The sequence below is a fragment of the Ochotona curzoniae genome, unplaced genomic scaffold, assembly GCF_017591425.1.
Source record: "Ochotona curzoniae isolate NIBS_2020 unplaced genomic scaffold, NIBS_Ocur_1.0 contig_1976, whole genome shotgun sequence".
Taxonomy (NCBI): domain Eukaryota; kingdom Metazoa; phylum Chordata; class Mammalia; order Lagomorpha; family Ochotonidae; genus Ochotona; species Ochotona curzoniae.
In genome coordinates, this window is record NW_024465279.1 from 2246707 (window position 1) to 2265283 (window position 18577).

At 37.7% G+C, this 18577-nt stretch overlaps 1 protein-coding gene across 1 annotated transcript in view; it reads left to right on the forward strand.

Moving 5' to 3' along the window:
- The window catches only part of LOC121149894 (disintegrin and metalloproteinase domain-containing protein 32-like), a 55818-nt gene that overhangs the window by 23261 nt on the left and 13980 nt on the right, over positions 1-18577 (forward strand). The window contains exons 8-13 of the mRNA XM_040970563.1: positions 1189-1260; positions 1444-1610; positions 8987-9068; positions 12088-12224; positions 13838-14012; positions 17397-17489. Of these exons, the coding sequence (XP_040826497.1) occupies positions 1189-1260; positions 1444-1610; positions 8987-9068; positions 12088-12224; positions 13838-14012; positions 17397-17489 (726 nt within the window). The remainder of the gene's footprint in view (positions 1-1188; positions 1261-1443; positions 1611-8986; positions 9069-12087; positions 12225-13837; positions 14013-17396; positions 17490-18577) is intronic.

An 18577-nucleotide genomic window follows, 5' to 3' on the forward strand; every position in this document is an offset into this window, starting at 1 on the left:
CTGCCGATTGGAAAATGGGAGATGTGATCGTGTAAGAGAATATTATAGTAATCAAGATAAACACCTCAAATAAATGAATATTTTTAGCACTAGAAAGAAAGAGGCAACTTTTAGAAATTGTCTTCTTCATAAAAAAATTTTGTGCTTCAATCATTTGCGGAACAGCATTTGGGTACAGTTTGGTTAGGCATGTAGCAACAAACATACAGAAAAAAATATCTGGTTTCATGACGCATGCAGTGAAATAAGTGCAGGCTGTAAGAGGGTCACTCTATCCACTTACAGGTTAATATGCTTGTGTTTTGCAGGGAGGCTGTTGAGATGAGTTTCATTTTGTGTGTGGATTTAGCATTGAATAGTTTAAGGATCCCAGAATATTAAAGCGTAATGGAGCACTTAGTTGATATAGAGATATGTTGATTTATTTGCAATAGCGAGTTTATTCATATTTCAGTATTTACATCTGATTTGTGCACGTGTGTACGTGGGAGCTGTGCCTCAGTATCAGAGTGGTGGTCTTGAGTAACTACACCCACAATCAAGATACTCAATAGTGCTATCCGCACCAGCCTGTTATGGCTACCTACGGGAGAGCCATTCCCCACTGCCAACTTCCATCTTGCGTTTTTAACCTTGGCAACCACTTAATTCTTCTCGTTCGTGGCTTCACAAGTATTTTATAATTACTCGTGGACATTATGTGTGAAGCATGTATCATAATTTATTTTGTACTCAAAATAATTACCTTAAGGGTTTCTTTTTTTTCCAAATTGTTAGCTATTTCATCAGTTCAGTTCTATTTTAGAGCTCAGTAATACTCAATGGTATGAATGCGCTATTTTATTTAAACATCTGACCAAGGACATAACCAAGGAGCTATTTCCAGTTTTTGGAGTATTATGAATAAAGTTGTTAGAGATGTTTGGTGTGAGTACATGTTTTCATTTCTTTGAGATAAAATGCCTAAAAATATGATTTCTGGATCTTAGAATTTGTTGGTTATTTGTTTAAAAGAGAAATTGCCAAGCCCTATTTCAGAGTGGGTGTATTATAAGGAGTGTATGAGTGATCCAGTTTAAAAATTCCGAATGCTAGGGCAGCCTCATACCCGACAATAGATGGACAGTAAGTCTCAAAACCATCATGTAAAAAATTACACTGAAATATGAAATTAATTCTGTTTTTCAGTATGAATACCTGGGTTCTGATACCATGATAGTAACAAATACAGTCATCAAAGTTATTGGCCTTGTAAACACAGTAAGTATCTCATTTTCATAGATGACAGAAATGTTAATTTTGAAATTATAATTGGTATTAAAACTTTGGACTGTGTTTCTAAATAATTAAGTCACCGTATGTAATGAGTACGTCAAATCAACATCTAGGTTATCTAAAAATAAAGAGAGATTAATTTTGCACGCTTGTCTCTTGTGTTTTTAGATGTTTATCCGTATTAAAGTTTCTGTTGTCTTGTCATCGTTGGAGTTGTGGTCAGATGGCAATAAGATATCTACTACTGGTGAGGCAGATGAATTACTGCATGCATTTTTAAAATGGAAACATACTTATCTTGCCTCAAGGCCTCATGATGTTGCCTATCTATTCATGTAAGCATGTCTCAATACTCCTAGAAGGGTAAAGAAAGAAACTGATAATGACATAATGATGATAATGATATAATTTAACATAGAGAACTGCTGTTCATTGATAGCTGTTTGCACTTGACTATCCAGCCTATGCTTCATTCAGGCTTCATGCTGGTGGTACCGTTTTAAGACAACATAAAATATTACTCAAATTCATTTCTTTGATGATACACTTTGTACAAAGGTCCAGTTTATTAAGACCAGAGCCCATGCTAATTACTACATAGAGATGGGATTTATTTTACAACCTCTGTATTTTTCTTGTATTTTGATAAAAATTTTATTATCGTAGGTCAAAAGGATTTTTGTTGCAATGAATTGTCTGCATGCTTTAAATCTAATCATGTTATAGTTATATTTTATGACTTTATTCACGTTAATTTAGCAACAATAAGAAAATTTCAGTAAGTCTCTGTGTATATGTGTCTTTGTAACTAGAAATGTCTATATGAAACTTTCAGCTGGCGTATCAAGCATCCCTTTTGCATGTGTGAAGTTAATTTTCCGCTTATATCTCCACCAATAAGTATTGTTTGCAATTTTATGAATTTTAATAAAACTAATTGTCATTTTCACTTGCTTCCCCCTCCCCCCCCAATGAAAGGCATCTTTTCATATGCTTCACACATCATTTGGGCCTGCCTTTTTATGTCTTGTCACTGTTTTATTTATTAGAAAGGAGGAGAAAGGGAAAAACTGGATCAAAAGTTGTGTAGCTTGGACTCAAGCCTACACTCCAGTATAGGAGGTGGGTGTCTGGATTGGTAGCGTGAACCTAAGAACCACAATGTACACCTCGCACTGAAATCTAAACAGTGGAAATGAGGGAGGAGATGTTGTTTCCTGCCTCATGGATCCGTTATTTTGCCAGACATTTATCTAGCACATTTGTCACACATTTGTGAAGTTGCATAAAAACCTGTCTTTTTTTAGATTTTAATAGAATTCCATCTACCTATTTGGTGAGAATGGATGTATTCACAAGAGCGTGTCTTCCGGTCACTCCGAAAATCATGACAACTTTCTACAGAAGTTGTCAGCAAATTTTTCTAGGTGTCCTATATTTTATGTCAGCATAAAGAGGATATTCATGTCCCAATCATATCAGTATTAACTAATAATTTATATGACAGTTTATTCTTTGTGCTTATGTAAGCTAATTTTGAAAAAAAAATAATTTACCTGTTGAGATTTATTCATATGTTAAACTACCAGGAAATTGTGATCAATTTAATCCTTCTAATCTGGTACTTATAATATTGATAGCTTTATGGTGTTGATTACTAAAATGACAATAAATAAGTTGGTGAGCAAGTATGTTTGTCACTTTCCTGATTGGAAAGTATATATAATATACATACATGTATAATTCATATGTACATACACACACACATATATATATTTTTTTAGTTAGTTGAAGTGCAAGTTATAGACATTGAGAGATACAGCATGCTTTCATCTCCTGGTTCACTGCCCAAATGGCTGCTGAAGTTGGGGCTGGTCAGGGACAAAGCCAGGAGCCAGGAGCTTTTTGCTGGTCTCGCGAGCATTCCACCTGTGTAGCAGAGGCCTAAGGACTTGGGACATCTTTTGCTGCTTTTCCCAGTTGGATCAGAAACAGGAGGAGCCAGAACTTGAAACAGCACCCATAAGGATGCTGCCAGGTTGGTTTAATTCTTTGGAAGAGAATATTCCTGTATTTTAAAATTTAGTATCTTATTTGTTGTGGAGTTTCTGTGAAAACTATATCAACCCCTAGGAAGTCGCTTTCTGTGTTTTTCTTAATATGGCTCTTTCCACCCCCCCCCCCCAAATCCTGTATAAATGTTACATCCTTTTATCTGTCTTTTTTTTTTTTGTTCATCTACTGAAAAAAAAATATAGACTGTACTGATGCTTTTTGATATCTGCATTACTTTGTTTAGTATTGACTTGTGCTTGACATTGTGAGGCAGTAGTTGAAGCCACTGCTTCTGCTAGCTGCACCTCGTGGCCGAGTGCTGGCTGTCTTGGCTGTGCTGCCTCAGGTCCAGAAACCATCCTGAGATGGCGTGCTTGGGAAGGCAGTGTAAGATGACTCAAGGACTTGGCCTCTGGAACTCATGGGACACCTGGATGAAGTTTCTAGTTTGTGGGGAGGGCACGGGGACAGGTTGGGGGAATCCCAGAGCCTATGAAACTGTGTCATAAAATGCAACGTAATTAATCATAAAAAAATACAAAGTAAATCTTTAAAAAATTGTGAAACGCCATTTAATCTGTGACTATTTTTGGAACTTGACTACAAATCATTGGCATACCAAATATCATGTTTCATCCCACAATCTCATGATTGGCTCATGCATACCCTTGTTTTAATAATGCAAGTGTGAGCTCAACATCTCATGAAAAGCCTATGACCCTCTGGCCCATTCTGCTACCTCTGAAAGTTTGAAATGTCCAGTAGCCTGAATACCAATGATCACTACTCTCTTGCATTTCCCTTGTTTTAAAAAAATAGACATTGTTTTAATGTGTCAATATAGATTTCAAAGACTTACGTGTAAAAATCATGTAAAAGTTTTTGTCCTGAGTATTAAAATGCTATTAGATATAATATTTTGGAGCTTACCTTTTTAACTTAATTATATATCTGCTGTTATTTGTATTATTTATTGTATGTCAATCGATTTTTTTCACATGCACATTTAAGGATCTTTTCCTTATGTTTGATTAAAGAGAGTTTGATCATGTGTCTTGGTGAAGATCACTTTTGGTCAACCCTGTTGGGAGTTCTGTGTCCCTCCTGGATCTTGTTTCCCAATTCTTCCTCTAGATTAGGAAAATTTTCCTTTATTATTTCATTAAATATATTTATAAAACCAGTTTCTCTTTCTGCACCCTCTGGGACTCCCATAACTCTTATATTTGACCTCTTTATAGTGTCTTTCAATTCTTGAATAGTTTTTTGGCCTCATCCAGCTCTGCTTCCAGCTTTTGTTTGCTTCTCCCTGATGACAGGAAATATATGCCAATTTTGAGATTCTTTCTTCTGCTTGCTTCATTCTACTTTGGAGACTCTCCACTGAAGTTTTAATTTGCTCTACTGTGTTCTTAACTTCTGATATATCAGCCTTGATTTGCTTTATTGCTTCCTTAAATTCTTTAAACTCTTGTATGTGCTTCTCATTGTTGATCAGAAGCTTTAAAATGAGTTTTCTGAATTCTGTGTCCCCCATTTTCTTGATGACTTTCTCAGTTAACTCTGAGGTTAGCAAAGGCTTTTGTGCTTTTGCAGGGGAGTTTTCAGTAGTATTGATTGTGCCTTTGTCTCTTCTTTTGCTCTTAGTCATTGTACATCTAGTTAGTAGAGTCTTCTCCATGGAGCAGGTTTCTAAGCTCTGTCACCCACAGGTCTACAGTTCAATTTTACTTGTTGCAGTTGGTGCACAACTCTTTGCTTGTAGCCAATTCTGCCACTCCCTCCAGCGAGTTCTAGGTCTGGGTTCTTATGTTAGATTTCCACCAAGAACTCCATAGACCCAAGAACTCCTGGCTCACCACTCTCCACCTCCTGTGATGCCATGCTGAGGTTGCATTGTTGGCTCTGCAACCTTTCTCCCACTTTTGGTTGGAGCAGGTCCCAGGATTAGGGAGACATCAGGTGTCCTATATAGCTAGGTTGTTGGTGGCACTGATCTTGCCGGAACCTAACCTTGTTGGAGTTTAGGTTTGGGTGCAACACGGACCTAATTTGACCTGCACTAGCCTACAGTCAGTATTATTTTCCTGCGGGACCCGTGCAATCCAAGGAACTCAGTGAGTTCTCACGAATTCAGTACATGCGCAGTTCACTGTTGTCCCCTGCAGTCCTAAAGCGTTTGCCACAGTGTACAAAATGGTGCCTGACGAACCACTACTAGAGTTCTTGATCTGCTTGCCATCAGGTCTGAGGGCTACTCAGACCTGCTCCAGGTGGAAGCCATAGAATGCCACACTGATGTAGTTCACTGAGTCAGAACTGAGTTCACTCCCAGCTCAGCGTATGCTCAGTCCTTTCCCCTGCCTTTGCCTCCTTAAGCAGCATGGCATCCAATTCAGCTTGTTGGGGGCTGTGAAATCCATGTTGTTCTCGCACTGCATGTCTGAGATCTGCTGCTCTGTCTCTGCTCCTGGTCAAGTCAAACGGACCAGCAGGATGGACGGTTCTTTGTCTGGGTTCACCTCCCAAGCTCCCAGTGAAAGTCCCTTCCTACCTGGTGGCTGGTGGAGTTTCGTTTGCTGGTAGAGTTCAGATCCCCTCTTAGCTGAATGCTGCTGGAGTATCAGTCACTGCAACACCACACTGTTGTGTCTGCTGCTTTCCTGTGTCTGTCAGTCTCCACGTACTCATCTGCTGTTGTTCTGTCCTCTCCTATTTCCTGGAATGTGTCCTCTCTACTTCATCCTGATTAAATGTTTCTCCGTCTGATTTAAACGTGTCCTTACCCTATTCCACCATCTTGATTCTCCCTTGTATTGTTTATTGTACATATTTTTCTTGATTTTTCTCATATAAGGAAAGTGTGATGCTATTTCCAACAAATGAAAATACATTTCATACTTAAACGAATACCTGCTGTTATGTAGAGCATCTTGTTAAGGTGTAGTTGTAGGTGAAACAGAGCAACTTTCCATATTTCTTAGTCTGAAGACTTCTATTCATTCTGTGTTGGACTGCTTTACCATGATACCCCCACGTGGCAGTGTTTCCTTTACCCTTCGAAGCTCTGTCGCTCTGCAGTCTGCATCTTCTGATATCTTCTGTTTGAGATGTGCCTCTTGTCTTCCAACATGATCCATTGCACTTTGGAACTTTTTGTTGTTGCTGTCTGAGATTTGCAATATCTGAGTTTTTCTACCCATTTCTATCCTTTTCTTTTTTCTGCTTCTTCTGATACTCATGCCTTTAGTTATTTGCCTGCTCATCACGTCCTGCCTTCTGATTTGATGTTATGTGACATTCACTGAGATGTGAATTCCACTGGTCTTCTTGTTTCTCTCTTGGTTGCTGTTATTTCTGAGTCTCTATTCTAGATTGGCTATTTGTTGATTTTGCCCTTATTAAAGTTTAAGATTGGGATTATAAAGTAAATTAAAATTTATGTTCCACTAAGCATATGCTGAGTTCACGTTGTTTATTTAATTCAATTTAATTTTTAAATTTTAGTTTGCTAGATTGTTTTTAATTTGTTTTTAATTTCCATGTCCCACTAAGTATATGAATAATTTGTACTGTTTTTTAAATAAATTTCTTATTTCATATTTTTGAAGCTGCTTTGTTTTATCCTAATTTTGCTGCTTCATTTTGCTTTTTAAAATTTCTGTCCCTATGATTTGCTGTTAAAAGTGCATTTTTTGTTGTTTTTTATTTTACTTATTATTATTATTATCATTTTATGATACAGTTCCATTGGCTTTGGGATTTCCTTTATCTTCTTGTCAGTTCCCTCCTCCCTCACTGAGTTCCCTTATATCATTACTATAGTATAGTTCTTCATACACAATCATATGTCCATCATTGTGGGCATAAGCAATGGCAGAGGATCCAGCATCTTGTCGTGAAGATATAGTGAACAGTTTCATTGGGAGTCCATCTTTAGTCTGGAAGTAGACATGCACACTGCATTGCATCCTCACATCTGGATATGATAGTCTCCATTACACAGTTGCTATACATCCCCTTAAGTGAAAAACCACACTACAAAATCAACAACAGGAAGAAAAAGAAAGAAATTGACAACACCATGAAGTTAAATAACATGCTACTGAATGACTAATGTGTCACTGAAGAAGCAAAAGTTAGTGGTATGAATTAAAGATGCCTGTAATTGACCCCATCAGGGTTATGCAGTTTTTCGGTGAAACTGTAAGAGTTGCAAAGTTTGAGTTTTTAAAATATATGTTGGAAGAGCTATTTTGCTTAAAGAGTATACTTAAATATGGGAAGCATAACCAAAGTTGAGTATTAGAAACAAACTTTTTCAAATAAGTGACAGACAGGTTTAGTACAAAAAAACAGTCCGAAGCACAGAATAAAGATGGCTTTGAGAAAACAAAGGGCTGGTGAAGCAATATGCAACTGAGCCGGTAGTTACATGTCAAACTGAAGACCAAGAGCCACTCTTATTTGCCATCATTCTGACATAGAGCAGAACTGTGAGGATGACAGTATTGTGCCATAGTAGGTCAAGCCACCTGCAACAACAGCATCTCATATGAGCGCCAATTCCTGTTCCAGTACCACTCCTGCAATCCAAGTCCCTGGCAACGATCAGAGAGAAGTAACAGAAGATAATCCGCGTGTTTGGTGGCAGGCTGCTCGTGTGGGTGACCCTAAAGATCCTGGCTCCTTGTGTAGGCGTGGCCCAGTCCAGGCCTTTCCAGCCACTTGAGGGGTGAACCAACTGGTGGAAAATCTCCCATATGCATCCACTCCTCTCTGTCACTCTGCTACTATCTAGATAACTAACTCTTCAGAAAGATAACTACGGCAGTATATTAACAATGACATGTTTCTTACATAACTCTGAATTTTATTTTTTAAGAGAGAAGTTTCTTTTTGTCCACACATGTGTTGGCATATCACCGTTCAATTTGAAATGTTCCTAGAAAATAAATTGGTCACCATTGAGAGTGTGGCATTCTATGTGTGGAAGAGTGTGACTCAGACTGCCCAAGTTCCTTCAGCATATCTAATATACTTACAATGCTGTATTTGTAGAGTTACCTACAGTTCCCAGCGAATGCGTTATATCTTTAATGAGAGTTAAATGAGAGTTAAAGTATTAGTTTTACAGTTTTACAGTATTAGTATAAGTATTAGGTTTACCTTGAGAACTAAATGGATAATACAGGTGAAGTTTTGAAATTCTGTTATTTCTATAGGTGAGGGGTTTTTTTTGGATCATATCCAAAACAGAAAAAAAATTCCACTATTTAACTGTAATAAAATGATGTCATTTCCATAAAAACCTGTTGAGCTTTTTGATATGCGGATTAGAAATTTTGATACATAAATTTAAAATGTTCATTGTCATTTAATAAAGATGCTTTTGATGAAAGGTTTAGTTCAGTCTTCCCCAACTATGTCGAATGCAAGGAAGCCACCAAACAGCTTTGTTGGATGCATGGAAAATCAAATTTATTTAAACCAATTAAAAAAAGATCTTTCAATCTTTCAAGCCATTAAGGCCATATAGAATGATTGTTCCTCAATTTACTTTGGAGTTTTATGAACAGCATGCTAAATTTGCCAGCAGCCACCCAACATGGGTTTTTAATTATAATGAGTTATGTATATTTATTTATTTATTCAGCTATAGGGATTATCCAGCTTATGTGGGTGCGGTGTTTCCTGCAAAGATATGTAATGCAGATTATTCTGCAGGAATCGCAGTGGTATGTAATCATTTAATCCTACCTTAAAATATTGTACACGTTTAAAAATTGTCAATGCAGTACCTTATATTTCACATATTTTGCATCTGTGCTCAAGTTCAGAGATTGTATTCGCTTTCCATTACTGCTAACATTTAAAAGCATGTCTAAGGAAAATATTTTGTGAAAAAATTATTTGCAGTTAATTATAATTGGAACTAAGAGGGGAGTAAAAATATAGATGAATACATATATTCAGCAGTACATGGAATAGCACATTTTAGAAAATTATATCCATAACCCCAGCAGATTTTCTGCTTATATACACGGAATTATAGAAATAAACTCACTCATAACTTCAAAATAAAAAAAAAGTCAATAAAAACTACAATAAAAATCATTTAAATTAGGCCCAGTGTGGTAGCTCAATTGAGTAATCCTCCCCTTTTAAGCACTGGCATCCCATATGGGTGACCATTCATGTCCAGGATGCTCCTTCCCATCCAGCTCTCTACTTGTGGCTTGGAAAAGCCTTGGGTCCCTGCTCTTGGCTCCTGGATTCAGATATGCTCAGCTCCTGCCGTTATGGCCGTTTAGGGAATAAGCCAGCAGGTGGAAGATCTTTTCTGGGTCTCTCGTTCTCTCTAAAATCTTCCATTCTAATGAAAAGAAATAAATCTTAAAAAAAAAAAACTATAAAATTGATGAAGCTCTATGAGCCATTTCTCCCTGCTTCTGACACTTGTAAGAACAAGATTCAATGCTGTGTATTTTAAAATGGCATTGTAATTCATGATAATTATATCAAATTTGTTAAGTAAGTATAGGAACACATGAGAAAATTCCTGTAGTCTGCCATATTATCACCTGAGTGGAGACATCATTGAGTAAGTGATAGATGTAGGTGTATTAAAAGGTTTGTCGAAAGTCAGAACTAAAATATGGCTGTATTTTAGTGGAAGACATTTGAAATATGTACATAGCTTATTTTATAATACACATTTTCATGAGTTTTTGAACATTACTGATGTTCATGTATTTAAAAGTACTTTGTTTCAAAATCCACTTATCATTTATGTTTATATTTAATCTTACAAAGGTATTTTCAAGTCCTTGATATCCTCTAATTTGTGCTTTTCTTGTTTGCTGCAACTTGGGATTCTGCACATAGCTTTCTTCCCAATACTTAGGTTTTATTGCAAAATGAATCCCTATACTTAATACATATTTTAAACCACAAATTTACAAACCAACAAATTATAGTGAAGCTCTTTTACCCCCTTTCAAGTATTCCTGTTTAAGAATTTTTATTTAGGTTCTTCTGTTCATTTAATTTAGTGACTTAAAAATTATTTAACTCCTACTTTGATTCATAAATGATCAATAGTATTGGCAATATTATCTTTGACATATGTTGGTCACCATCTTTTCTTGTTAAGTCATTGTGCCTACATGTATATACGCTAACTTCTATTGTCTTAAATTTTGAAATACATGGGCAGTTTTCATGCAGTACAATTTTTATCAACTTTTAAAAGTAATTTTCAGGACTTTTTTTATGAAAGTTATGTATTTGAGAGATAAATTGGATTTATGAGTTTTCTTCATTTTGAACGTTTTGGCTAGTGCTGCATTCATTCTATGATTATAGAATAATTTGAGAGTGTTTTTCTTTTACAAATTTTAAAGGAAGAAAAAAAGGAAGGATGGCATTTAGGGAGGGAGTGAGGGTTATCTTACTAGAATTATATCGAGGTAGTACATAAAAGTGTGTGCTATTTATATTAATAGACATTTAAACTATTTTTAACATTCATGACTAAGATTCAGTTCTTCTCCCTCCCTCCCTCCCTCCCTCCCTCCCTCCCTCCCTTCCTCCCTCCCTCCCCCTCCTCCCCCCCCTTCCTCCCTTCCTCCTTCCTCCTTCCTTCCTTCCTTCCTTCCTTCCTTCCTTCCTTCCTTCCTTCCTTCCTTCCTTCCTTCCTTCCCCTCTTCCTTTCCTTCTTTCTTTTTCTCCTCTCTTTCTAACCTGGTCTTGACATTTTCCAGCTAAGGCCTCTTTTCTCTGGCAAGGACAGTACAGATGTGTTTGCTCTGCTCCCCTCAGTTGTTCCCATCCCAGGTTTCAGACTCTGTTGCGTTTCTTGCCACATTTAGGTTTTCAGGTATGGTCCTGGGTCTCTTGCCTGCACAGCATAGACGGCTGACTTGAGTGCCGCTGCAGGGACGTTGTGATTATATGCTTGTTCACAGCTTCCCCGTTCAGTGCCCACTATGTGTGTTTTCATGGCTGTCCTAAGAAGCCAGCTCAGTTCCAATTCCTTACTGTTTATGTTTGCACTATTGCAGATCGCCCATCTCTTATCTGTGAGAACCTATTTGGAGAAATGATGAATTATCCATGTACCTACCATTCCTCTTCAAAAGTGAAGTTAACTGCAGTTTTTTTATCCTCTAAAAATTATTGTTACTTTCCATACAGTTTTGCAAGTGTATGGGGGATTTTTTTCCCTTCTCCTCCCATTTTCCATCCACGTTGTTTTCCCATAATTCCACGAATGATATTTACAGAAGATTTTCTCTGTGGTTTCTTCTGATGCAAGATACTGTGGCAGTGAGGGTCCTCTCAGGATGCAGAAAGTATAAAAGTAGACCACTTGATTATTATGCAATTATTCCCGTCAGCTGTTCTAAAAAAATGGGTGATTTGAATGTGATGTGTCCATGTAACTGAAAGTCTTTTGAAAACATTTTTCTTCATGAAATACATCTTTTTTTTTTAACCTAGTTGGGGAAATTTCACTAAATTTCTTACTTTTTAACTATCAAATTATGCGAATGCCTGACATAAGTGTCCTATGCCTAGATCTCTTTCAAACTTAACATGAAGAGCTTTAGCTTTTTATATGCCCTAAAGAACCATATCTCTCTATTCTTAAATACTTGCTCAAGAACCAAAAATATTCAGAATTAAAACAGTTTAGACACCCTCGACTCCTTGCCTTGCCTTCCATTTAGATTCTCTTGGCTGTCGTTGCAGTATTCTAAGGAGATAACCTTGGAGGCCTTCTCAGTTATTGTCACCCAGATGCTGGGACTCAGTCTGGGGATCTCATACGACGACCCTGAGAACTGTCACTGCCCAGGAGCCATCTGTGTAATGAATCCAGAAGCTGTGTAAGTTTACAAGTACTTATTTACTGGGCATGTTTATTCTGTTCTAAATATCTAAAGTGCAACAATTTAGTACTCATGTATCACACGAAGTGTGGTTAGAAAATTAAAAATTAATTAGAAAGTTTAGACATGTGCATTAAAATCTTAAGTATATGGAACAAAGTGGTGCTATTAAAATCAATCAGGTAAAGCAAATCCACATTTGAAAGTAGATTAGCAGGATATGATAAGTGAACATTATGTGGTACAGAATCTTCTGTTTTGTGACAAACGTTATAATTATCCAAAGAACAGAAAATTGAAGACTAATATCAAATACACAGTATATGTGTGGGTTAAGAAAAATTACTTGACACTGGTTAAATTTAACATCCTTATCTTTTAATGGGAATAATCATTCCTCTTCTTTGCTAATGTGTTTATGAATACAATGAGAAAATGAGAAAATAATGTTGTTGTGTAAGTATGGGATGGATTAGCTACAGTGACTTATAGTTTCAGCAACGTACTCAATAAATATGAGGCATAAGGCAAAAGCTGCAGCGGTTGTCTTTAGAATTCTGTGGTTCTCCTGTTATTGAATGTGGCCTCTCATAGGTTACCTGCTTGTAACTGAAGAACTGCCAAAAACTAGAAGGGACTTAAGGCAGCAGTGTTTGAATACACCGTTTGTTCATAACTGCATGTAAGCACCACCAGATGTGCTGATGTTCATATTCTGGAAAAGGAGCAAACAGACATGCTTACATATATTTTTAATTCTTTATCTGTTGATGGAAACATAGGTTGATTCCATCTGCAAATGTGTACAGCACAGTGACAGTGATTAGTAAATGCTCTATGGATATTTGAAAGTTGTGAAGAATAAGTCTCAAAAGTTATTACGACAAAAAACGGGGACGCAATGCTATCTTAGTTTCACTTAACCATCCTAGATAACGTATTTATAATTTAAAACTATGTAAGTTTCATGATGTTTGCAAATGAATATGTGCCACTTCTAAAAATACAAAAAAAAAAAGGATTTAACATCCGTTCTGCCAATTTACAAGCTCAAGTTTGAAGTTTGTGGTGGAAAGGGTTAAATGATCAAGTATATTTTACAATGGATGCTCGATTGATGTCAGCTTCCTTCTGTCATTACAGATGTTTACTGCATATCAATAGTGACACATCCATCAGAAATACTCTTTGGAATTTTCTTTAATGAGGGATGAATTCAATATAGATATAGTCATATAAAATACAAAGTTTCTCTGAAACCTTTGAGCAGGTTCAAGACCAAGCATAGTGTGATCTGGTTGATAAGTATGTGTTGTCAGTTGAGTGTTGATTTTTGTGGATCAAGGTCTATTGGAAGCCTGTGCCTGTTTTTAAATCAGGTTACTTTGATGTTTTCTACTGAGTTGCTTGTAATATTTTTAAAAAGCAAATACCTGCCTTATAGCAAAATTGTATGATATTTTCAAGAATTAACTGGCCTCCCCGCACCAGTGTTAAAAATAATAACACTTTTGTTTATTAACTTCTAACTTTTTAAATCAATGTATATAATACGGCTTTGCATAATGGCTTTGTATAATGGCAATAACATTTTATGGATTAATCTCTAGGACATCCAGTGGTGCAAAGACCTTTAGTAGCTGCAGTTTGAGTGACTTGAGAAGTTTCATTTCAAGTGAGGGTGCCAGATGTCTGCGGAATAAACCACAAATGCAGAGACACAGACCAAGGTGCGGCAATGGCAAAGTAGAGACCGGTGAAGTCTGTGATTGTGGGACTGAGCAAGTAAGTCTTAGAGCTAGGAACTCTCACGAATAAACACATGGTTTTAGTTCTCATTTGCATCAGTGTCTTGTACAAGTTTAAAATATACTCCAGAAAGATTGGTTATGGCACGCAAGAACTTTTTGAGGCTAGATTAAATGTGTAAGAATAAATCTTTCTAATCTATATCTGCTCCTAAAATATTCATACGTAATTTTTAAGAAGAGTGTGTCAGCTGCCCATCACTTGTCCTGAGGGCGTTACTTCACAGTGGTGCCAATGGCATGGATTGGGCATTTATATCAATACTGCAATCTGAATGTCAAGGGGTTTATCATAACACTTGCTAGGGAAGTCCTGACAGTACAATAAAAATGTGAATAGTCCCAGATACAATTCTTACCTATCATCCATTTAAACCATTTAAAAATCATCCACACTCAAAAGTGGCGGGGGGGGGGAGGTGGAGTGGGTTAAACATGTTTCCAGAGCTAATGAAAAATTTTGATTTATAAAATAGTTGATACAAAATGTTCTTGAGAGTGATATGAGTAGGGACAGATGACTGGTAAGGCATGCTGTATAATACTAATCAGATCTGTCTTCTTTGCTTTCGGTTTCATCAGAGCCAAACTCCTCAGTTGTCTGCAGGCATATATGTAATTTGTTGGTTAGCCGCCTTGGGCTATATTTCCTTTTCTTTTCACTGCACTTTTTGTGTGATGAATTTTCCTTCCCACTGTGCGGGAACAGGTTTAGCCAACAATCTCACCAACCTTTTCTTGGAATCTTCTTTCACTGCCCGTTTGGCAGAGCTATTCTTCCATAGTGATCCATTTGGTATCTGGAATTCCCAGCGATTCATACTGTGCATAGATCTCGTGGAGTATCCCTGTCTCTGGCCTCTACTCAAGAACGAGACACCTTTTCATAACCTTCTGATGGCAGGAGACTAACTGGATAGAAGGCTTGGCTTACTTTGGGAATGACCTTGAGTAAATATGAGAAGCGAGCCTGGTATTTAGTAAGATTCCCTCCTGCTTCCAATTGATGTAATCTCTGCAATCCTTTTATCTGATGTGGAATTTGAATGTCAAGATTGTTCTAAAGTGAACCTGGTGGTTTCCTCCACCAACACTGTAATAACAGTGACTGCTCTCAAAACCCCATGTTATCCAGCACACAGTGATTCCAGTTTCTCAACAAACTGGTCTATCATTATGAAAGTACACCTGGTTTCTGGGTACGTCACCCAGCGCTATGTATTACCAAGCCACAAATGGGATGGAGGGCTTATCAAAGGGAGCAGTGCAGGAATGCATGTTGGTATCCCATTGCTTGTTCTGCAACTCCAGTGTGTCAGGGTGAGAATGGCTTCATGCAGGCTTAAGCTGTCAATCTAAATCCTGGAAAACAGAACTTGAAAATGGCTCAAAACTTCCAGAGGTGTGCTTCGATATTTATTTTTTTCTGTGGTAGAACTGCCTGTAATAAAGTTACCTTATAATAAAAATATGAGGGAAACGTTTCTTTTGTCAGGACATACACCAAGCTTTTTCTTCTATTTGTAGATTTGTGCTTTTCATGAGGAAAAGCTTAACACCTTTACATTGAAGACCTGAGTGGTACTTTTATCCAAGTATTCCTTAGAGGTGTTTCAGATAAGGATATCATCTACAAATTGCAGAATGAATTTTGTATTTGGAGCTTTCTAATTTTATTTGAAAGGTTATTGCCTAATGCAATACAGAAGACGATATCTTTCAAGTTTAGGACTCTGAACTGGGTGATTCCTCAGGCATCTAAGCTAGGGTATTACAGTAATTTGGTACAGTAGAATGGAGTGGAGTACTGTGTCATTTATGACCCTTGTATCCATCAGCTATGGTATTTCACTTTTGAAAGTCGGCATAATGGGAGTATTAAACCGGAAATATCATAGTCTCAATCAAAAAGCATCAAACTTGGCTTCTTTAACTCAAGGGCCACCATCAATGATGAGGGAACATTCGTTTGCCTTTTTAAGAGAATGATGATAGAGACAGCATACACAGTCAGAAGGAGAAACAGAGAGATCTTCCATCCGCTGGTTCACTCCCCAAGTGGCCTAATGGCTGGAGCTGAACTGATCTGAAGACGCAGGTGCAGGGTCCCATGGCTTTGGGCCGTCCTCGACTGCTTTCCCAGGCCACAAGCTGGGAGCTGGGTGGGAAGTGGAGCAGTTGGGACATGAACCAGTATACATATGGGATCCTGATACTCACAATGTGAAATTTTAGCCACTGAGTCATTGTGTCCAGTCATACCCTTATGTTCTTGAACATTAAGTGATTTAATTTTCTACTTGAATATGAAGTGCATATATGTGCTTCTATTTATATTTGTCCACCTTGAGGTTAGATGAACATGGCGAGACTATAGGTTCTTAGTTTACTTCCAAATTTGGAGAAAATAGCAAATATTTCTTTGCATTAAATTCTCTACAAAACCATCCCCACCCCATTTTGAATCTGCACTTATACATACATCAGACTGCATAATATTGTCCCACAGTTCATGGCAGTTGTATTTTCGCGTGTTCTATGCCTTTATTTCTGCTTTAATAGTTTTCAATAAGTCTCTTCAGTTCTAACTTTTACCACAGGTCTAGGATATCTTTAACCCATGCAGTAAAGGGCTCAGGGGCTAAATCATCACATTGCAAGCACCAGGATTTCATGTGGGCACTGGTTTGTGTCCCAGATGCCCTGCTTCCCATCTAGCTTCCTGCTTGTGGCCTGGAAAAGCAGCAGAGGATGGCCCAAAGCCCTGAAACACTGCACCTGCATGAGAGACCTGGAGGAAACTCCTGGCTTCAGTTTAGCTCAAGCTGTTTCGGCTGCTTGGGGAGTGAACCAGCGGATGGAAGATCTTTCTGTGTCTCCTTCTCTCTGTAAATCTCACTTCCTGAGAAAAATAAATAAATCTTAAAAAATAAAAACATACATATAATGATGACCAGTTTGAGGAATTCTGACCTCTTCTTGTAGTGGCTCACTGTTTCACAATCATCCATCCCATGAATGCAGTGACTTGGGCGTCATCTGTCATTTCAAGGCAGTGAAACCATCACACTGCCTGGTGAAATACCTGTAAGGGGAAGCTAGCGACTGAGTGCTGATTACATTTGTTCCTTTTCCAGAGAGACTTGCCAGGTATCCAGTTTATGGGAAAAAAATACTCTGTGTGTGTGTGTGTGTGTGTGTGTGTGTGTGTGTGTTGTTTGTTTCCAGTTTTCTAGTTGGATGAGAAAGCAAGTGTAGGTGGTGGCGAGGGAGTTGACTTTAAGCCCACCAAGTGCAGTTGGTACTAAAGTTTACATGGTTGTAACAATGCCTTTTGTTTGTCCATTCTGCTCATGAATAGCAATGCGGACCTGACAGTTGTTGCAATCATCAAACTTGCAGACTGAAGGATGGATTGCAGTGTGAGTCAGGAGATTGCTGCTTCCAGTGCCATGTAAGATTTATATTTACTTATTAACACTTTCTAAATATGTAATAAGTTAGGTGTGGGATAATCTAGAACACTTGGACTTAGCTGTAATTAAAATCAGTTACTGTTTAAACAAGGAAATGACAATAAACAGAACTGGATTTCTGATTTTTTTGAATCTTTGCTGTTCAGGCCTTTTTTGTTTTCTTCCTTTTTTTTTTTTTTTAAAGATTTATGCATTTATTTGAAGGATTTTTTTCAAAGATAGAAGAGACAGACAAAGAAACAGATCTTCCTTCTGCTGGTTCAGTCCCCAGTGGCCACAGTTGCTTGCAGCTAAGCTGATCAGAGGCCAGGAACCAGGAGCTTCTTCGAGATCTCCCACGTGGGTGCAGGGGCTTAGGGGTCATCCTCCACGCAGCCTAATGGGGAGCTGGATTGGAGGTGGGGCAGCAGCGAGTATGAACAGTGCCGACATCACAGTTGGAAGGTTAGCCTTCTCTGCCACCCTGCTGGTCACTCAAGTCTATGCCATTTGTTGTATAATTTTGAGTTTAATAGGATTTGGAAACAGGGTAGATTACAGTGTGTTCACTCAAAAGTAGCGATTTTCTAGACGTAAATGTGGTCTTTCCTCTCTTTGTTCCTGTCTTTGCCATGACACGGTTTTGCAGGTGTTCTGCCTTCCACCTCCCCTTCTTACCTTCCTGTTTTGCTCTCCCTCGACTCTCCCGCGGTATTATCAGTGTAGAATAACCCTTTAGTAACAGTTGAAAGTTTAGATTTCTGTTATTTAAGTATATTTTGGCATTGTAGGTGTAGGCAAACGTAGGAAATCTACTATCCTACTTCCAATGTGTAATTCACTGTTTCCTTTGCAATGAAATAATCCCAAATGGAGACCATTGTTCTTAGTGAAATTAGCCAGTTTCAAAGGGACAAATATCATATGACTGGAGACAGTACATGCAAAATGCAAACTAAATAGTTGTGTATGTCATCAGGGAGATGCACATATTCTCATAGATGAGCTACGTAATGGACATGAACGTATCAGAAAGTGAAGTTACATTGCAGTACATGTCTCTGCTCTTGCGTAAAGGGAGGATTCC